At 40.3% G+C, this 21,545-nt stretch overlaps 1 protein-coding gene across 1 annotated transcript; it reads left to right on the forward strand.

The window, feature by feature from the left end:
* Positions 1 to 13,388: 13,388 nt before the first annotated feature.
* On the forward strand, positions 13,389 to 13,775 carry LOC124231251 (keratin-associated protein 2-1-like). Its single transcript, XM_046647934.1, has one exon. It carries the CDS (start codon positions 13,389 to 13,391, stop codon positions 13,773 to 13,775), a length of 387 nt encoding a protein of 128 aa, XP_046503890.1.
* Positions 13,776 to 21,545: the final 7,770 nt, after the last annotated feature.

Consider the following 21,545-nt stretch of genomic DNA (forward strand, 5'->3'; position numbering starts at 1 on the left):
CTCCCTCACATGTAGGGGGTCAGCTGGCTATAGGCTGGGCCACCTCAGTTTCCCTCCCATGGAGTTTATCCTCTGGTATACTAGCCCCAGGCTTGTTCATATGGCGAGGACAGGGTTCCCAGTAAGGCAGCAAGCTGGCATGTCACTGCTTCTGCTGGACAGAGCAAGATGCAGGAAATTCAAGGGGAAGCAAAAGGAAAAGATTTCAGGGAACATAGACTCCACCTCTTGATGGGAGAAGCTGTCCCCGTAGGTTACAAAGGGACACAGACACAAGAAGAGTGAAAAGTTGGGAACATTTTTGTTATCAGTTGACCACAGCACACGTTGGTTTCTTTAACCCTCCCAGCGAACCTCTGTTGGCTGAGTAAAATGTGGAGCCAGCATTGGCACCAGGGTGTGCCAATGATTCCAGAGCCTGCACATGGGCAAGAGGGAACCGGCACGTGCACCAAAAGCTCTCAGGGGAACAAAAGAAGGGGTGCAAGGATTTTCCCGTGCCCAGTCTAGCAGGACTACAGCTGCCTGTTGTGGAGGGTCAGGAGGCTGAGGAGGTGAGCAGAAGGTCAGAATGAGGTCCTTGGCAGCAGGAGTTGAGGGTGGAGATAATTACGAATGGTTAATAGTCTGTTGCAATCCAGGAGAGAAATGATAAGTGACCGAACCAAGGCCATGACTGGGGACTTTGATTAGAGGAGAGAAGAATTGAGAGACAGTTAAGAGACAGAATGGACAGGACATGGCCGCTGGCTGGAAGTAGTGAGGGAGAGGGACAGCAAGGATTTGAGGAACGTGAAGAGATGGGGATGCCCTTCAAAAAGTAGGCAATTTAGAAGAAAACAGTTTAGTAGAGGTTGGGCAGATGGGAGCACATGGGCGGGTGGAGACAACTCTTGGGTACTTAGGATACATCAGAGACAAAAGAGACAAAAATCTGTGCCTCAGGGAGCTTTTTTTTAGTGAAGAGAAACTAACAATATGTGCCATAAACATAACTGAGAAGTGATTTTTTTTTCTTTTGAGGAAGATTAGCCCTGAGCTAACATCTGCTGCCAATCCTCCTCTTTTTGCTGAGGAAGACTGGCCCTGAGCTAACATCTGTGCCCATCTTCCTCTACTTTATATGTGAGATGCCTACCACAGCATGGCTTGTCAAGCGGTGCCATGTCTGCACCCAGGATCCGAACTGGCGAACCCCGGGCTTCTGAAGCAGAACGTGCACACTTAACTGCTGTGCCACCAGGCCAGCCCCAGAAGCGATTTGTATAGTGTGTAAGAGATTACAATGACTATGTCTATTAGTTACCTCCAGCTGCTGTAACAAAATCACCACACATCGGATGGCACAAAACAACATAAATGTATTTTCACGCAGGTGTGGAGGCCAAGAGTCCAAAATCAGTATGCCTGGGCCCAAATCAAGGTGTCAACAGGGTGGTGCTGCCTCTGTATGCTCTGGGGGAAAATCTTTCCTTGCCTCCTCCAGCTTCCTTGCCGGCACTCCTTGGCTTGTGGCTGCATCACTTCAGTTTCTGCCTTCAGGCTCACACTGCCTTCCTTTCTATTTACATGAAATCTCTCTCTGATTCTCTCTTGCATGTTTTGGGTGCAAGAATTCATTAGCTGTCTTATTTTAGGAATCTTGACTGCCAGGATTGATAATGATTCTACCATGGGAAACTGAGATGGTCCATGGTGTTTCCTTATGGGCCACTTCTCTAGGAATAGCAGAACAAAAAGAGGAAAATGCCTGTTTGAAACTCACTTATTCTCATAATCTTCTTACACGATAGCCCTTGAGAAGGCTAGGTATAATTTGACTTACCACTATTACCAAGGGGTCAGAATAAGGGTTTAGGTGAAAATAAGCCTAATTTGTTTGCCATGATTACAGTAAATATTTTGCGAAATATTTTAATCTCTCCTTTCTTACAAAATATATTTTTATTTACATTTACTTCCTTTCTTATGTCTAGTTTTTACATGCATATTCCTGGTTTATGACAATCTACACAACTTGAATAGTGAATTTGGGGGCATAAAAATTTTACGTTACAGGGAGATTTTATTCTACTGCTGATTGTGCCAAATTCTGTTTGGTACTCATGAGCAATAGTGGAGAATGATGTCTGACTTATGACAAGTATTTGTCACCTATTAGCTCTGGACACTATGAATTATTTTATATAAATGTGATAACCATCCCAGGCCTCTGATGTTGCCCCAAACCTTAATACTGCTGCCAAATTCACAGGGGATTGGATTTGTCTTTTGACAGATTAAGTTCCAATATTAAGTCACGTACCACAGGCGAAAAAAACATATTTAACTACGTTGATATAGCTACAACACGCCATAACCAACAAGAAGACATAATTCTCCACCAGGTTGAGGCCTCGGCTTTGTTATTAAGAACTAGAGCCATGCTTAAGATGTAGCTAAACCTGTTGGGTGATTATGCCCAGAAACACTAGTTCAGCATCAATCATGCCGAAACAAAAAGTCATTGTGCTGGGTTGACAATTTTCAACACTGAATGGAAACTATAAACCAACCTTGCCCAATCACTCAAATCTTCTGGCTACATGAGTATGAGGAGTAGGTAATTTCTCTCCATATGCGTATTCAGCTTCACCTTGGCTACACTTTTATGACTGAGATGGCCACTTAGAAATGCTTGCCATTAAAAGTTTCAGATCAAGTTAATCTTTCCCATATTTTATGAGGTGGAAGTCCCAGTTGTGTACATGAATAAGAGTGTATGTAAAGATTGCAGTTTGTTCTCACCCCCACATCCCAAATTTTCTTGAAATACCACCATGGTCCACTTCTGAATAAAGGGGATTGCATCTTTCCAAGATGCAAATCGGGCTTCCATCAAAGGATGGCCTCTGTGTTACCTGCTTGCAGTCACCCGCGGCAGTGGCTCCCAATTTTCCTGCTCATTAGAATCATCTGGGTGCCTTTGTAGATATCAAAGGTGATGCCTTGATAGTTGGCTAGCCAGGCACGTTGACTAACTCATAATTTGGTGGAGAGGGTGGGATTTAACCTGCTAGGTAATTTTGAAACATGAGAGACTTGAGAACTACTGACAAAAAGCATATGGAGCTCTCTTTTTGATCAACATCATGTCCAAGGCTTCAACGATAATTTAACTATGATCCATGGCTTTCCAAAAATTTGCTTTAGATATCTTACATTTAAGAAAGACTGATGATGTATTGGTTGTGATAGAAGCCATCATTTACAACCATTGAACCAGGTGTTGTGCATTTTCTTATTTAACCCTCATAGCACCCTAACAGGTAGCTATTTATGAGCCTCATTCCTTGGATGAAGAATTTGGGGTTCAGCAAAGAAACTGGCTCAAGGCCATACAGTCAGTAAGTAACAGAACTAAGATGCAAGTTCATGTGGAAGTCAATACCTCAATCGGAACGCAACAAAGGGTTTGAGTGCTGTGGGGTTGCTTGGGGTAGAGAGCACTAGCCCAAACCTGGCTTCTCAGAGGAGAGAATCTAAGCTGTAATCTGGAAGAGAACGCAAAGCCAGATTGGGAAGTCCAGAGAGGGTTGCTGTGGGAGGGAGAGGTCTGCTAGAAAGGGGGCAAAGTAGGAAAGAAAGAGTGTTCCAGGTGCGGGAATAGCATGTGCAAAGGCCTGGAGATGAACTAGAATATGCTGATGATCCAGGTGAGAAGGAAGATGAAGTGTCCCCAACTGGCTCAGGTAGAAATGACAAAGCATCAAAATTAACATATTAGGTGACCTAGAGAAAAGAGAGCACAGTGAGTTTATAGAATCTGAATTCATACGAGTTCAGTAATAGGAAAAGGGCATATGATAATTCAGCAGTGATGTGAGAGAAGCTCATTACGGAAAATGGGTGAGAAAGAAGGCCCTGTCGTTAAGGCCACGTATGTGTTTATCTTCTAAGATAATTGCCACCATTCATTCTAGACGTGGATTAAACATTATCTACTGTAGTCCTTTCATTTAGTTAAAGAATCTAAGCCTCCAAGAGAGATGGTGGCTTGCCAAAGGTCCTAGCAGCTGTCTAAATGGCCCCCAGCTGGCCCTGAGATACAGCGTGGTTGACTCCGGAAGATGGTTCTTCTTCGTTCTACTCTACTTGGAGGTAAGTCATCAGAGCGAATGGAAATCATTTGCACAATTTAAATGATAAAAATGAAGAAAAGCACAGCTGACTGCTTCTTGCAGGGCCCACTGCCCTCTGACTTAGGCAGCTGCTATACCAGTATCCTTCACCTGGATGTCTAAAGTGGCCACGGAGTAAACACAAGTTCATGTACGTGTGTGTGTGAGCATCTTTGTGGGAGAAGATTTATCGCAATCCCAGGTGTATTTCCATAGCTTTCAAAGGGTCTCTGGTTCCTCAAGAGGTTTTATAGTAGCCAAGAGTTTTTATTAAAAACCCAAAAGGCACAGTGCTTTTTCCTAAATCTACACATTCAGTGCTGTTGAATAGTTTTATTCAATAATATGTTTGATATGGGTTTTTCCAAAGTAAAGCTAGCTTATGTCTATAAACATAAAACAGTCTGAAGGACAGAATTTCCCATCACTGTTATCAGTGACAATGGCTAATGCTTAATTGACACAACGAGCTGCCCAGGATTCTAAGACTTTCCCTATATTACTTTATTTAACTTCAAAACTGCTCTGGGATGTGGGTGTTATTTTTATTCCTGTGTAACAGAGAAGAAAACTCGACAACAAAAAGATTAAGTTCGTTGCCCTAGGTTGGTGGTTCTCAAAGTGTGGTCACTGGGTTGCTTGGGAACTTAGCAGAAATGCAAAGCATTGAGCCCCACCCCAGCCCTGCAGAATTGGACACTCCGGGGATGGGGCCCAACAGTTCTTGTTTTAATAAGACCCTCAGGCGATTCTGATGCCCCTAGTTGTCCAGTTTAACAACCAAAACCCCAGGACCTCCACTTAGAAAATGAAGCCAGGATTTAAATACAGACAGCTGGAGACTCATGCCAGAGTGTCAACTGCTGGTTTATCTTCTCTGGTTTAAGCAGTGTTGACTTGAACGGTCTAACCAGGTTGAGCCCTGATCTCCATTACAACTTAATTTTATGAGTCCCACTGATGGAGTAAATTTTAAGGCAACAACCCCTGCCCAGCTGTGCCCACTGGTTTGTCCCGCATCACAGAATTCTCAGTGTGTGTGTCCAAACCCTATGGATGTCCGGATTTGAGCCATTCAAACTTTGATAATTTTTACTAGCATTAAGGTCAGGCATTTGGGCAGGCTCTAACTCCAAACATGCTGGTTAAAATCATAAGAATAAAAATAGATCAGATTGTCTTTATAAAAAATTAACTTTTTGCCTTATAAGACAAAACAGTAGGAGCATTTCACAAAGGCAGTCAGAACCTCATATTTGATACTGTCATGGTACCACTGAGGCACAGTGTGGAAAGATGAGCTGGGATTCGGTGTAAGTGATGCCTCTAGATGCTGAAGCTAACCACGAAAGCTTTCGGAATGACCTCGTCCAGACTGAAAATGGAAGGTATCCTGCGTACACCCACAAATGACACTCCACATTGTCTTAAGCCTTGGTCGAACCTCTTTGACCTCTTCCCTCCAAACTCATTTTGAGGTCTTGAGAATACGCATTAAAGCCACAAGGCCACATTTTGGGAATAAGGACAGTTTCAGAAACAATGACTTGAAATCAGATTACATTGTCTCCCTTTTTCAGTTTACAAGTTGTATAATTTCACTGGCTTCTTGCTCCCAAAAGAATTCTTTCAGCATCTTCCAAACATCTCACAAATCAGTTCACAAATAGGTTAATACTCTAATTGCATATGAGACAAGATGTGACACCAAGTGCAGGGCATTCTTGAAACAGCAGAGGCCTGGGAGGGAGCTGTGGGCCGTGGAGTCTGAATTACCTCATACCTCGAGATTAGCAGGCCCTCCAGATCAGGGAGTGGTACCAAAACATTTCTTTTACTTTTGTTAATAAGTCTCATTAGCTCCAGTCCCAGCTTTCGATACTCCCTGCCTTTCGTAAGGGGTGTCGCCAGCAGGATGACACAATGTTCTGCTTGTTTGCATTACCAAACACAGGAAGTGCAATGGGGAAAGGAGTTCAGATGCTGGAAGGGACGTGACAAATGCCAAGCTTTTTTTCATGTAGGAGATTCTGGTCTCATTTTATGTGAAAATAAGGTATTAAAACAAAACAAAAGGAGCTACAGGACTCCAATTTCAGTTTTCTAAACAATATAAACATACTGACATCCTATAATAAATATCTCCTACAGTGAGGTCATTTTTTTGTGCTTTTAGTATTTGTGTGTGTGCTTGTGTATGTGTGTGTATATCTATCTATCTATCTATCTATCATGTATCTATCTGGCTATCTATCTATCATCTCTCTATCTCTATCATCTATTTATCTGTCTATCTATTTATCTATCTATCTATCTATTGAGAGATATACCTTTCTACACATTAGTGTAGAACTTGGATTTCTCTACAGTCTGATAACATCAAAAAGACCTAGGCAATGCCTATTCCACCACGATGAATAGTATAGTGTGATTTGTACTTAGTAGAATTAAAACAGATATCATTTGATATTAAATTATTAACCCCAAATTAGAATATCTTAAAAGGGACATATCAAATAGTAGCAATTAAAAATATGCCTGAAGAAAAAGTTAAATTATACACAAACTAGTCATAAAGTAAAAATTTCACCAGTTTGTTTTCTTATCTTTTAAAAAATCATTTCTATTTCTCTCTGTCCACATATATATATATATTTATCAAGTAAATCATATGTATATATATCATATGTTTACATATATATAATACTTATATTTTATATATGAGAAGTAGAACTGATTGTTTAAAAGATAAGAAATATATCTCCATATATACGGAGCAATTCTTTCCCAGCTGCAAAAAGGAAAGCCATTCTCCATTTAACTATCATGATCATTATATGATCAGGTTAACAGTCAGAAATAGGCAGAAAAAATCAGCAGGATCAAAGGAGAGAGAGTATGCATGCTCACAAGATTGCTGCAGGGTTGCTTACATTCGACCAGTCACTTTTCTTTGGCAGTCCCATTTTAGATGAAAAGGAAGGAGAGATGCGAAAAGACACCAAGATGAGGAATAATAACAGGAGGGCAGAACAACAGAAACAAAGTGAGGAATCTCGAAACCCATCTGCTCCCATCCCTGCGCCTCCTCTCATCCCTCTCTCTTTACTCCGCTAGTACTCTGCGGCCCTGTTTCAGTTTCATTTTTCCAGTTGTGGAATTTTCGGTCGGCCTTTGATGCTGTGTGAAGAAACGAGTTCAGCCCAGGCTGATACAAACTTATTCAAACAACTGTCTCCTGTTTCCCCAGCTCCCCCCACAGCCTTGCCTCCTAATGGCGTCGGTAATCTTGATTTAAATCATGCTAAATCCCGTTTTCTCTTCTACTTGATCCTAATGACTAATCTGTTCTTCTGCCAAGAAAAGATGACAGTCCTTGTCATCCCTCCAGTTCCTGTGGTCAAAATTAATTAATTCAACCAATATTTCTTAAGCATCTACCCATGAGGCAGACGGTGGGCAAGCAACACCAACACAATCTCCACCCTTGAGAAACTCCTTCTGACACAGTTCTCTATAAAAACACGGACAGCACAACTATTCTCCTCTGAACTTAGAATGTATGCTCTCAAAGGAGCAGAGTCGAAAAAATTGTTTAATGCATATAAAATTATGCACTTTAGAATTGTTTAATGCACTAGAGTACCTCGCAAACTCTACTGGTTGATAAATAGTCATTTAATTTACCAAGGTCTACTTAATGCAAAGATTTTCTTTTTGAGAAAGGAAGTTAATTCATTTTTTATTCTGTCTTCAGCCTCGTCTGAAACTATCAGAATTGGCTTTTGGGTCAAATCACAAAAGGAATTTGATTATAGTGAACACAAATCACTAAATCAGATTTTTCTACCAAATAAGTGTGATGGAAACAAGATCTCGTCTAAACATAGAAACCATGACCTAATGCCAAAATTTTGGGAGAATGAAGTTTAAGTCCAATGACCACCAATGTCAGTAATTATTCTTTCTTGTTTGTTGAAATTTCTCCCAGTATGGAACAAATCTAAGATATTTGCCTTAAAAACATTTTACGAAAATAATTTGAGGGGCCGGCCTGGTGGTGTCGTGGTTAAGTTCACGTGCTTCACTTCAACAGCCTGGGGTTCTCGGGTTCAGATCCCCGGTGCAGACCTACACACTACTCATCAAGCCATGCTGTGGTGGCATCCCACAAACAAGATAGAAGATTGGCACAGATGTTAGCTCAGGGCCAATCTTCTTCAAGCAAAAAAAAAGAGGAAGATTGGCAACAGAAGTTAGCTCAGGGCCAATCTTCCTTAGCAAAATGAATAAATAAATAAATGAAATAAATAAAAAATAGTAATTTGAAGAAAACACAAAAATAAAAATAGGTCTTGTGTCAAGGTTGTGTTGTTTAAGGTCATTATGTTTTTTCTCCAAAAATGTCTTTATTAGTCTTTCCTATCATATTTTATGACACAAAAACACACGACAGCTTTCATCATATTTTTATACATTCTTTTCTATGTTAAGGAAAAAGTGGTATCAGTTCACAAAATATGAATATGCTCTATTTCTTATATGTTTTTGGTTTGGATGATTTCAATTTGTTTTATTGTTGCTTAGTTGAATAAGTTTAAAAATACCATTATATTTTGTAGGCGTATTCCTGGATGAATGAAATCTCTCTGAAATCCCCCAAACTCTGACATTTGCCAAGCTAGACTTACTGGCATCAAGAGTACTCAACTTCCTGCTTCTGCCCCATAATTTTATATGTGAAAGTCGTCATCAAAGCTTGCAAGGCAACTCGTGTTGAGCATTTCCAGAGACCAAACCTCCCCTCTGTTATTTCAAACAGTCAACAGCTGCTCAGCCTGTTCTTCCCATCACTGTTGATGATTGCGTTAGAAAAAAATCCAACTTGAAAAAAATCTTGAAAACTGAGAACAGCAAAGCAACCAGTGGCTACTAAGAGGCAGTACGCTGTTATCAGCCTCGGCTCTCTTCTTGGGCGCTTGCCCAGTGAGACTAAATTCTCTTTACAGCAAGGCATGGTTTCAGCTGACCTGCTGTGAATGTCCCCAGTGAGTCAGTGCCGTTAACTCCATCAGCGCCATTTGCTGTCCACTTGGACGTTTCTGAACAGCTGCTTGGCTCCAGTGCCGACTCCTAACTGGAAATATGGCCTGGTCTGACTCAGTTTCAGAAGAGGAATATGGGAGGGAAAGGGGAGGAGAGGGAAAGAGAGAAAACACACATGCCTCCACTCAAAGAAGACTGACAACTCTGTTTTTTTCCGTTGATTATGGTGGAAACGAATTTTGAATAAGTGGAAAGACTAAATCCAGGTTGTCATATTCTCTCCATTTTTTCTCTTATTATTTTTCCCTTGAAGTTGGGTTGGGATTTGATATTGAAATTACGTGCTAATGTAGAAATTTGCAGCCCTTAAGATGTCACCACATTTTTTTAAAGATATCCACTTTTTTTTAAAAAACATATCCATCTTATTTTCCAAAGGCAAGAGTGACTCTTTCCTTTATTCTAAAAATATTTTTCATAAAATTGAAAATCCATTCTGAATCAATCAACAACTTTTTTGGAGCACTTGTTAGAACAGGCTTCTGGACTAGACATTAACAAGGATTCTGAGAAATATCAGACATGATCCCTGGATTCAAGAATTTGTAATAAAATTTAGAGAAAAGGCCTGTTCAAATAGATGGTCCAGGAGCAATATGAGGGAGTGTGCACGGAGATGCCAAAGGCTTGGTACAGCTACGAGAGGCTGCAGGAGCTCCGAGAAAGGATCTGGGCTGGCGGCTTTAAATCTGGAATGATGGTAACTGATACTAACAACTGAAATGAAATTGACTTTACAAACATGGAGTATGTGTCATAGCTCGGCATGCAGCCGAAGGGTTCAGGTTAAAGGCTGAAATATGCTCACATGACCTCAGTGTTTCACTTCAGGGGAAGTCCGTGACTTCAATGTGCCTAACTGTACGTACAAGCACATGTATACATTTTTAAAAACTCTTAATTTACCAGAGACACCGAGGAGGCGATCACGCACTTGTTCTCTTGGGAACATTTATCTATCATTTTGTGAGCAGTGAACAAACAGCAATCCAGGTCTCTGGGGCTTACCAAGAGGTAGAAAATAGATTACTAGGGTAAAAAGAGTTCTTTCATTTTGACAGTTCCCCATAGCCTGTTATTTTCATTTCTTGAAAGAAGATTTCAGAGGAGACTACAGACAGGTTAATTTTTATCTTCTTTTATGATGATAATGTAATTAGAGACTTATAGATTTTTCAACACAATTTCAGCACTTGTACATATTTTTCCTGAATGATAAGTATAGAAATGTTATTCCATGACCATTAGTGCTTTGAGTTAATTTACCTCTTGCTACATTATTCCCTCTAATTCACTGTAGATGTGAGTTGAAGAGAGCTTGTTCCCCAAATGCTAGGATAATGCTTATTACTGAATGAGCGAGTCTGCTTAATTAGTCTTAAAGTCTTTCATTGAGATCCTACCACCAATCTAACATGAGAAAAAAACAAGCCTGAAGTTTTAATCCTGAGGAGGCTTGCAAATATTAAAGAATAATAAATCCAAAAGAATGCTTTGATTTGAGGTCTTAAAAGCAACTAGCAGTTTTTCCTGTAATTTCCCAATTTATATCTAAGACTGTTAGGATAATTAATGAACTAGTAGTATCAGTTTTCCCAAGATGTCAAAAAAATCACTCTTAATTATAAGAGTGATATATGCAGAATTTGGTATAATCAGGTCCATCTTAGACCTTATCTATGGGCTTGATGGGAACAAAGGGACTTTTCTCCAAATAGGGAGCCAAGCCAGAAGGACAGACACTCTAAAGGGAACTAAGACTTGTGTGGTGGTATGTACAGTGGATGAAATCACAAGTCAACTCATGAGTAATCTTGCCTTAACGCCATGGTGCAGTGGTAAACACAGAAACAGGCAGAGAAATAGGAAATAAGAGAAATAAGGAAGATGGGTTCTATAAAAAAATGGATGAAGACTTAGTAATTCATTCTCTATGAATAAGGGGATGTTGAGAGGAAATTCCAAAGGGAAGATGACAATGGAGCTGGGTTCTCAGAATGCCTTTTCCAGTCTGACTTGGGGAGTGAGTGAGAGGGAATTCTAGCCAACAAGAGCAATTTTCACCCAACAGGTATTTATTGAAGTGGCTGTTATGGGCCAGGCACTATTCTGAATAGTGGAGATGCCATTTTGAACCCAATCAAGTCTCTGACTTCATGACGCCTACATTCCAATGTGCAAGACACATAATTAAAGAAACGTAATAAATAAAACAAAGATCTGTACTATAATACCAAGTAGATATTATAATATATTATAAGTCTATCATATAATTATAAAAACCAGCCCTGGTGGTCTAGTGGTTAAGATCCAGCGCTCTCACCATACTGTGGCACTACATGTTGCTGTGACACTGAAAGCTATGCCACTGGTATTTCAAATACCAGCAGGGTCACCCATGGTGGACAGGTTTCAGCAGAGCTTCTAGACTAAGACAGCCTAGGAAGAAGAACCTGGCCACCCACTTCTGAAAAAATTGGCCATGAAAACCCCATGAATAGTAGCAGAGTGTTGTCTGATATAGCGCTGGAAGGTGAGAGGATGGTGCGAAAAGACCAAGCAGGTTCCACTCTGCTGTCCACAGGGTCACAAGGAGTCTGAATTGACTCGACAGCACTAGCAACAAATCATTATAAAATGTAATATCAAATAGCTAAAGAGAAAAATGATGCAGGCTAAGATGATGTTAATTGCAAGTACATGGAGGTCTAAAAATGCAGGTGACTTTCATGGATCAGCAAGATGTGATCGTCCTTAGAGCACAGTGTGCGTGGTGGGAGTGGACTCAGGAAAAGAGTGAAAAAATGCCTATAGCCATCTCAGTAATGAAATAAATAAAATCACTATTTTAAAATTAAATTCACTGTTAAAATTCCTAAATAAAACAGACATTACTTAATGACAGGGAATGTAGAACCCACAATTCCATTCTTCAACTTATCAGGCTTACAAATATTATTCCCGCAAAAGTTTTTAGACTCAGTATTGGCTCCAACATTACTAAGTGTAGGAGCTTAGGCAAGTTACTTATCTGGTTCATTATGTGTAAAATGAGGAATCTAATAATACCTACCTTGGAAGATTATTATGAAGAATAAATTAATACATTTATTTCTTTTAGCATAATGCTTGGAGCATAGTCAGAAGTCAGTGATGCTGGCTATCATGAAGATTATAAATAATGAAATTCACCTTGGTTTGGAAAGATACGACTGTGGAAATCAATGAGCATGTACCAAAGCCAAAAAAACAGCCGAACTCAGAGAATAGTGGTTCCTGTAGGTAAGGGTGTGGGGGAAAGGGGAGACAATTTTTTAAAAGTACAATGGTGGTTGCCAGGGATTGGAGAAAGGGGGTCATGGAGAGTTACTGTTTGATGGGGACAGAGTTTCAGTTTTGCAAGACGAAAGAGTTCTGGAGATGGATGGTGCTGATGGTTGCACAACAATATGAATGTGTTTAATGCCACCAAACTGTGCACACAAAAATGCTTAAGATAGTAAATTTACCAAAATAAAAAAATTGGGGAAAAAACCCCAAACATTGACGGTAGAGGCCTACCAAGATGCATTCCTGTAGCTCCAAAAAGTGGACTGGAAAATTCTTCTTTGACTGACAAACCGTGACTTTTGAAATACCCTTGTAGTATTGTTCTGACCTCGTTTGGCCCAGGAGGCTCAGCAGCGAAAAAGGACACTCCCACCTTGGGGAATTCACTTCCACTCTAAGCAACCCAAAGAGAATGACAGCCACTCTGTGCTATCAAGACATCAACTGGCAAAAGCATCACCGAACCATAAAGATAATTGGAGGCTTCGAGGTTAGGGTCATTAAGTTCTTATTTGAAACATAAATATCAAAATAGAATGAGTTTCTATTAAATTAGGAAAACAGAGTCTTTTATGAGTATCTGAGCACCTCAAAAACAGTGTCTAGAGAACTTACTAATCTGCCAATGCTATTTCAAAAAGAATAAACAAACACAAGGAAATGATCCTGCGTCCTGGGGCCATCAGCACCTGGCCAGGGCATGTAAAGGGCCAGAGCAGGAGGAAGACATTCACACCTGAGAACACTCAACTCTTCTCACCAGCCCAAGCCAGCCCAGCCCCAGACACCACCATGACAGCCTCCTGCTGTGGCTCTGCCTTCTCCTCCCTGAGTCTTGGGGGAGGCTGCTGCCAGCCCTGTTTCCGTGGCTACCCCTCCTGCTGCCGCCCCGTGTCCTGCCAGACCACCGTTTGCCGCCCCGTGACCTGCGATCCCCACTACACGCGCTCCATCTGCGAGCCCTGCCGCCGCCCCAGCTGCTGTGACCCCTGCTCCCTGCAGGAGGGCTGCTGCCGCTCTATCAGCTGCTGCCCCACGTCCTGCATGGCCGTGGTCTGCCGGCCTTGCTGCTGGGCCTCCACCTGCTGCCAGCCCATCTCTGTGCAGTCCCCCTGCTGCCGCCCCCACTCCTGGCAGCCAGCCCCCTGTTGCACCGTCTGCAGGACCTCCCGCTGCTGAGCAGGGCATCATCACTAAGGGTCCCCCAGTAGATGACCTAGTCCATACTGATGTCACTCAGCGATTCTGGGCAGAACAACATGCATTTTCTTGAGAAGCCCATTCCTCATCTCTTCAAACTAGCTCAAGTAGGCACTGAAGACACCTTTTCAGACAACTACTGATGAAGAATACCCCGTCCTCTCAAGCCCCCAGTCTAACTCCTGTTATCATGTTGCCTGTTTTCTAATAAACTTAGTACTCCCAGCATAACAAAAAAAAAAAGAAAATGACTACAGAGGAGGCAGAATGTTCAGATTTCAAGTCTCATATGATGCTATAAGCCCTGCTAAGAAGTTTGAATTTTCTTCTACAGGCAAATAAGGATCCTTGGAAGAATTCTTAGGCAGGGAAGTTACATGATAGGGGGATCCAGTTAGGAAGCTAGTTGTTTCTGTTCCATCAGTTGTGTTGAAAGGATTGCACACAGGCTATAGTGTATCTGGTAGTCTGAGCTCTAGAGAAGGAATCGTAGACCAGATGAGCCATTGTGACTAGTTAGCCCAGTTGTGGTCAACTTACCTAGTGGTCCTGAATTGAGAGGTTGCTCCCAACTTTGCATTCTACCTGTCTGGATTTTCTGCTTTTAGTAATGGCCAAGTAGCTCCTGTCAGACAAAGTGTATCACAGGTAATAACCATAAACTCTGGACAAAATATAAACCTCCTTTACTGAAGACACCAGAGAGAGACCAAAGGCAGGCAGAGACTGAGAGGAGGTGGATACTTGGGAGAATGATCTAGCACTAATAAGTTTCTGCTTTTTACAGTTTTTTGCCAGACAGCAAGTCCCAGTCCGGGCCACAGTGGGCAATTAAAGCCTGGATAGGAAGCAATAGTCTTATAGGCTTGAGGAAGTAGAAGACACAAATTTGGGGAGACCAAACACGATAGGAGACATCCACAGAATTATATCAAAATTTTGTGTATAAACTCTGCCCAAATGTCTGAATGACTCTTGAACTGTGCAGGCACAGGGCAGACTCCAAGCAGTTCCGCTGAGGTTAAAGGAAGTGAACATAGATTTCAGCAGCTGCCTGCCACAAGGATGACAAAGTTGGAATTCAATTCTAACCAAGTTAATTGCCTGCTTAAACCTAAAGAACCAATGCTCTTTAGAGGAATATAACAAAATCCAGAGTCCTTAAAAATACCATTCACCATGTCCGGGACTATTAGACACACAAGGCAAAATTAGGAAGAATACAAAGAAACGAGAAAGTATGACACAAACATAAAAGAAAACACTTAATGGGATCTGACCCCAAAATGACCCAGCCATTGGAATCAGAAGAGAAGGTTGTTAAAGTAAATATTTTAACCATGATCCAAAATATAAAGAAAATACACATGTAATACATTTAAAAGTTCTAAATAGAAACCATAAACAATAACCAAATTAAAAAAATATAGAACTGAAAAGCGCAATACCTAAAATGGAAAATTAACTTGATGGGCTTAACGACTAGGAGAAGACACAAGAAAAAGTCAGTGAAGTTAGAGATAGATCAATACAGTTATAAAATCTGAAGAATAGGGAGAAAAGACAATATCAAAAGTCTTAACATATATATAATTGGGTTCTAGAAAGAAGAGAGGTGAATAGGGCAAAAAAATTTGAAGTAATAATACCTGAAAATTCTCCAAATTTGGTGAAAGATATTTACATATTCAAGAAGTTCAGCACACTCAACAAAGACGCAAAGAAAACCATGGAAATGCCCATCATATTTAATCCAATAAAACCAAAGACAATAAAAAATTCTTAAAGCAGCTAGAGAAAAATGGCACATTATATACAGGGACAACAATATGAAATAATGCCAGCTTCTCTTCAGAAAGCCTGGAAGCCAGAAGGCAGTGGATCAATATTATTGAAGTTACATAAAAAAAATTTTCAGGCTACAGCTCTATATCTAATTAAAATAATCTTCAGGAATGAAGGCAAAATAAAGACGTTTTCAGATAAATAAAAATGAAGATAATTTATTGCCAGCAAATCTCCACTACAGATATGCTTTGCGTTCTTCAGACCAATGGAAATTAATACTGGATACAAACTGACCGACTCTTCAGAAAAGAACGAAGAACACTAGAAATAGTAAATAGGTGGGTAAATAAGACTATTTCAAGAAAAAAATATAACCTTGTATTATAAGATTTATAAAGCATGTGGGTAATGATATATATGACTACTATAGCATAAAGGATGGGGAAATGTGTAAATAGATCTACGGAATTGTGAAGTTTATATGTTTTACATGAAGTGGTATGAAATTAACTCTAACTAGACTGTGAAAGTTTAAGAATGTGTATAGCAGTCCTTAGAGCAACAACTGAAAAAGTAACCAATAGATAAATTAAAATCAATTCTAAAAATATATATAGTTAGCTCAAAATAAAGCAGACATAAGCTTTTAACTTCCTCCTCTACATGACTCCTTGGTGATTTTATTCACTTCCATTGATTTAACTGCCACTTGTAAGATAACTTATAAAATGACAAAACCGAAACCGAAAGCTAAACCCTATGGTCAGTCTACCCCTCTCGCCTAAGATCCTGACCGTCTATCTAACAGAGAGGTAAAAATGGGAGGCCTATTGGCTAGATACGGCCTAAAATTTTTTTTTTTCATTTCAAAGTGTTTGGAAATTTGAATTTTTTTCTATTACAATCCAAACTTTAAGATTCTTCTGGAAAAACGTGAAGATCTGCAATAGGATCCTGAATTCCTACAACACCACCATTGGCTTAAGCTGCATGCTGACTCTGCTCTTTAGCCTGGACGCCTGTGGATTCCCTGATCTCTGCCACTGCTGTACAGTGCATGACCGCTGAATGGGGAAACAGGTGAATGAATTATATCATGACATCTACTGATATGAACACGATAAACCTTGTAACGTAATCTGTGATGCATTGGCTTTTTTGTCAATCTGGTCACACTGACTTGAACCGAGTCTAAAGTCAACCACGTCCCTTTACCCAAGAAATTTCAATTTAAATGAATCTCTCCATTTTCTATCTGTGCCACTGATTTTCTGAACCTCAGTGGAAACTTGCCTAGTTATCCCTGGTAGATTTCATCTCATGGGTTTCAACCCGTCATCACGGCCGACTGAGACATTCCAAAATCCAGATTCTGTCATGTACCAGAAAAACTTTCCTTCTTGATTTTAAGTCATTTAGAAATCTGACATTACACCTTCTGCATTTTTCTATTTGAATGGAACCAGTCTTTGATAACAAATAGGTGATGTGTAATTAATGTGATTTTGAAATAATTCAGCCTAGGAGCAAATCCTCTCAAATGACATTCTTTCTCCACCTGAAGTCAAATGAAAGTTTAGAGGCATGATTTTATGATTAATATTTTTATTAATGTTTGCTTGTTGACCCTAGTAAGTCTTTCTTTTGACACATTTTCCAGTGTTAGGAACACGAAGAATTTGAATTGAAAGTGTCAAGAAAACAACAATAGGCAGAACGTGGGGGAGCAATTTGAGGTGCGAGTTGGGCAAGGGTTAACAGTCAGTATTAGGCAGCCCCCATGGGACTGTCTGACCCAAAGTGTCATTGAATCTTGCCCCTGGGAATGTGGGAATCTAGCAATGGTTTTGCAAGTGTTTTCCTACCCCTCCCATCTTCATCATCATAAAGAGGAGCATTTGTTTAGCTCTCTCATCTTTTTACTGGTATCCTTTGAAAGAAGAGGCAAGAATTAATATGCATCTGGGAAACCAAGGTTGCCAAATACATATTCACATTGTTAAACTGTATTTGGAAAAATCGATAATTTTGGCATACATGTTTAAAATTCTTGGATCTATGCCCTTTTATGTTTCTCAGCTAAGTCTCAGGTTCTGGAAGAAAGTTCTTCATAATCTAGAAAAAACTGAAGAGCCAAAGGTAGGTGATAACAGACCCATCACCTTGAGTCAGGGATGCTCTCCTGCAACATGGGGGAAGTCCCAGCCATCCTTCATCTTCAATGTGTCCAGGAGGCTCTGTGGGTCAGTGTATTGTATCCCTGAACTAGGGGAAGTGTCCTGCCCTACCTAGAAGATATTTTAAATGACTACCTGTTGTTCCTTCCTTCCTTATGTCTTTGACCTTGACTATCCACTTTAACATGTTCTCAGAGAAACAAAAAGAAACTGGTTTAGAGGTTTTAGAAATCACGTCTTTGATGCCTAGGAAAAACATCCCAAACAATTTAAAACATCATATAGTCTTTTTATTGAGATATAAAATCTACCACAGAAGTCAGCCACGAAAATGGAAAGGGCGCAGCAATCCCTGTGGAGATCTTTTAGGAAAAATATAATCCAGTGTAAGACATAACAATAAAACAGCGTGGGTGCGACACTTCAAAGTGCTTTACAAGCTTTGCCTCGTAAATGCTCACAACTCATCACTGAGATGGCAGGTGGTGCTATTCATCCCATTCCACAGATGATAACACCGTGAAAGGTGAGTGGGTGCACTCACCTGGGTATCTGAGCTGACATAACTTTAAGAGTCCAGATGTCCTCACTGTGACCAGAGAGAGACTGTCCTGCTTCCTGAAAGCACCCAGTGCCCCAGGGTCCAGTTTGAAGGCCAGCATCTAGGAGAACCGATGATGCAGAGGAAGTCTGAAGGCAGTCTATTAAAGAATTTCCACTGGCTCGGGAAGACTGGTGTTTTGCTCTATTCAAGTCTTCAACCTATTTGAGGAGGCCCACGCACATTATGGAGAGCAATCTGCTGTACTCAAAGTTCACCAATTTAAATATTAATCTCACCCAGAAACACACAAAGTTGACATAGAAAATTAACTATCACATTACTATCATAAAGTGCTTGGAGAGAAAGGAAGCCAAGAGAATAATTTCAATTTTTTGAATAAGTTGGTGTCACTCGTGACCAATAGCTTCTTCAGAATATAAATGCCTTTTTATAGAAAGACAGATGGTTCATAACCAAAATTATTGTTCCTTTTACTACTATGGGTTATGATGAAGAATAGGAATTATGAAACAAAATTCGAGATATTTGTGGAAGCTTCTAGGGAAGCTATGAGCCTGCTTGATGCCTTTGTGTAGATTTATCTTTTGGCAATGTTGGCAAGAAGGGAGCAGGCTGGATCTCATCTTTTGACCATGGTACGTGGAAGTCTGGTGACCTCAAAACCATTTTGTGTGGCCTGTGTCTTCCATCATATCCTACATATGAAGTGTGACCTTAGACTGCATTATAGTCTAGATCTGATTATGTTCTAGTGAGGAAGCAATTTAATGATGCACCATTTATGCCAGAAAAAATGTTGATTATACTGATTAACAAGGCAAGCATAATAAACTAGCGTAAGTGAAATAGAATCTGTCTTCTTAACGTTAGGCAGGAATTTGCCCTGCTTTCAATATATCCTGGACAGATAAGCCACCTTTTTCAGAAACCCACTAGTAGAGTCTTCAACCAAAACACCAAGAAATGGTTCCTGTGTCAAAGCAAAATCCCCACTTAAGATTTAGGTAAATTCATCATTTTATTCTGCTATGAATGCAAGGAAACAATACCCAATTTTCTCCTATTATTACACCACCATGAGTTTTAAGAATATGAAGTATAATTGCAATTAGTGGTTGAGATTTAGAAGAAGCAGACTGGATTCTCCATTGGACATAAACATAAATGATTTTTAAGTCCTGGCAAGTGGATCAGAAAGCCAAATAGATTGAAACTCACCTACAAACGCTCCTCACAGCTTTCCTTTTCCCTGGCATCCTTCCACCTCTTGATCTGGGCAATAAAAATCAGAGGACAAAACCTATTGGGCCTCTCACAATCGTTACCAGGGTGTAGGTGTTAGGAAAGGAGAGAGTTCTGGCAGCCAGTGGCAAACCAGACCTGGGGATCATCTGGTCAACCCTCACTTCCACCCACCAAAACCACTACCAATAAAAATAGTAATAACAGCACCTCCCACATGTGTAGTTCTTTGATTTTCAATAGGATTAACTACGCTCCCTTACTTGAAGTGCTCGCACGCTTATACACTATAAAATGAAACAGAGGAAAACACATACAAGTGTCAAGTAGTCATCATTCACATTTTAGAAATAAAGGGATTATGGCTACAATCACATCACAAGTAAGTGGCAGAGTTGGATTTGAAATAAGATCCTCTTCCACACCTAACAATCTTTCCAGATTCCGCAGCAGCCACAAGATGAGTCGGGTGGGTCTGCACCTCCCGCCCCTTTCTGCTTACACTTCCTCCTCCATCAAGGCTGCAATTTAGTCCACTTTCCCCTGACCACCCCCAGATGGAATGGGTTTGCAGAGGAGATACTAATCATTCACCTGGTGGTTCTTTCTCAAACTCATCAGGGAAGGCTGTGCCACGTACACGGAGGCAAAGAGCAAAGTAATTCACTCCCATCCCCATACATCGTGCTTGGGTCCAAACACTCCTGTATCTTCCTTTTTACCTACAAAGCTTAGATGTGCAAGAAGTATGCAATCCAGTGTGGTCTCTCTCTTCATCTCGCACACCAACATCTCCATATTTCTGTGGCATCTCATGTTTATTTAGTTCAATGATAATCTTTTCTCTCCTTCTTTTTGGTTTTGTTTTTCTGATGTTTCCATGTCTTACCTCCACGATTTCAGATCGTTTTTTCAAAATTCCAAGACTAACCTGTAACATGCAATAAGATTAGCCAAGGCTTTTAGAAAAAGCAGGTATCAATACTGTGGGGCCAGTTCTTCTTTGTCGCTCTGCAGCTCCTCTTCACCCCATTGAACTTCATCTTATTTGTCTCTGAGTGCTTCTAAATGCTAAACATGCTTCCAATTCTAAGTCATGTTACTCACATTGTCTGTTCCACTGAAGCAGCAGAAAAGATATCAAGTAGGTTAGTATATTTTAAAAGGCCAAAGAGGATCAGTTTAATTTTTTCCTGTTTTAAACATACTCGTGATAACCAAGGTTTTATGAAGTAGTCCATAATCTTGATTTTAAAGCATGTTTTGCTCTTGGGGCAAAAAAGCCACTGAAACATCTAGACCATTTTCCTGGCCCATCCTCTTTGCCCAATTCCCTGCCTAATGTTGTGATGGATCGAAGACCTAACTAAAAACCCCCAATTTGATATTGAGTACACACCCTCCAAACTCCCCAAACCAGTTAGGCATTATTGAGAAAGTTTTGCCATTCAAATATTTTCCCAGTTGTTCTGTCTTGGCCACACCCACAAAACAAATGAAAATGCTCTCCAGCCGCCCTGGTGGGCAAACACAGCGCTACTTCCAGCCTCTCCCGAGTCAGGCACACACTTGGCCTGAAGCTGTTTTGCTGTTTTGTGCAAATGGAAGCCACTCAGCTGCTTTTACACCTTATTTTAATGTCTTATTATTTCAAAGGGATCTTGGTTCTTATTGACGATAATTACCCACTGAGTTCAAAGGCTCTCCAGATTATGAAACTTCTTCTAAGGACTAGCCGATTAATCCAGCTTGTTATTAAATTAGAACTATATTCTTGACTTGTTTTAATGAAGATTTTATTACTGCTTTCCTAATAAGCTTAATTAGCACCTTGAAATCACATTAATATTATTCTAATCTCTATTAAGAGCCTCTGCTTTCACTCATTATTAGATGGGCATTTAACGTCCGCTATAATCTGATCCCAAATTGTCTTTTCAACCTCATATTCAACTCCTTGATTTCCCTACACCTCCC

Source organism: Equus quagga, chromosome 21, assembly GCF_021613505.1.
Source record: "Equus quagga isolate Etosha38 chromosome 21, UCLA_HA_Equagga_1.0, whole genome shotgun sequence".
Lineage (NCBI taxonomy): Eukaryota > Metazoa > Chordata > Mammalia > Perissodactyla > Equidae > Equus > Equus quagga.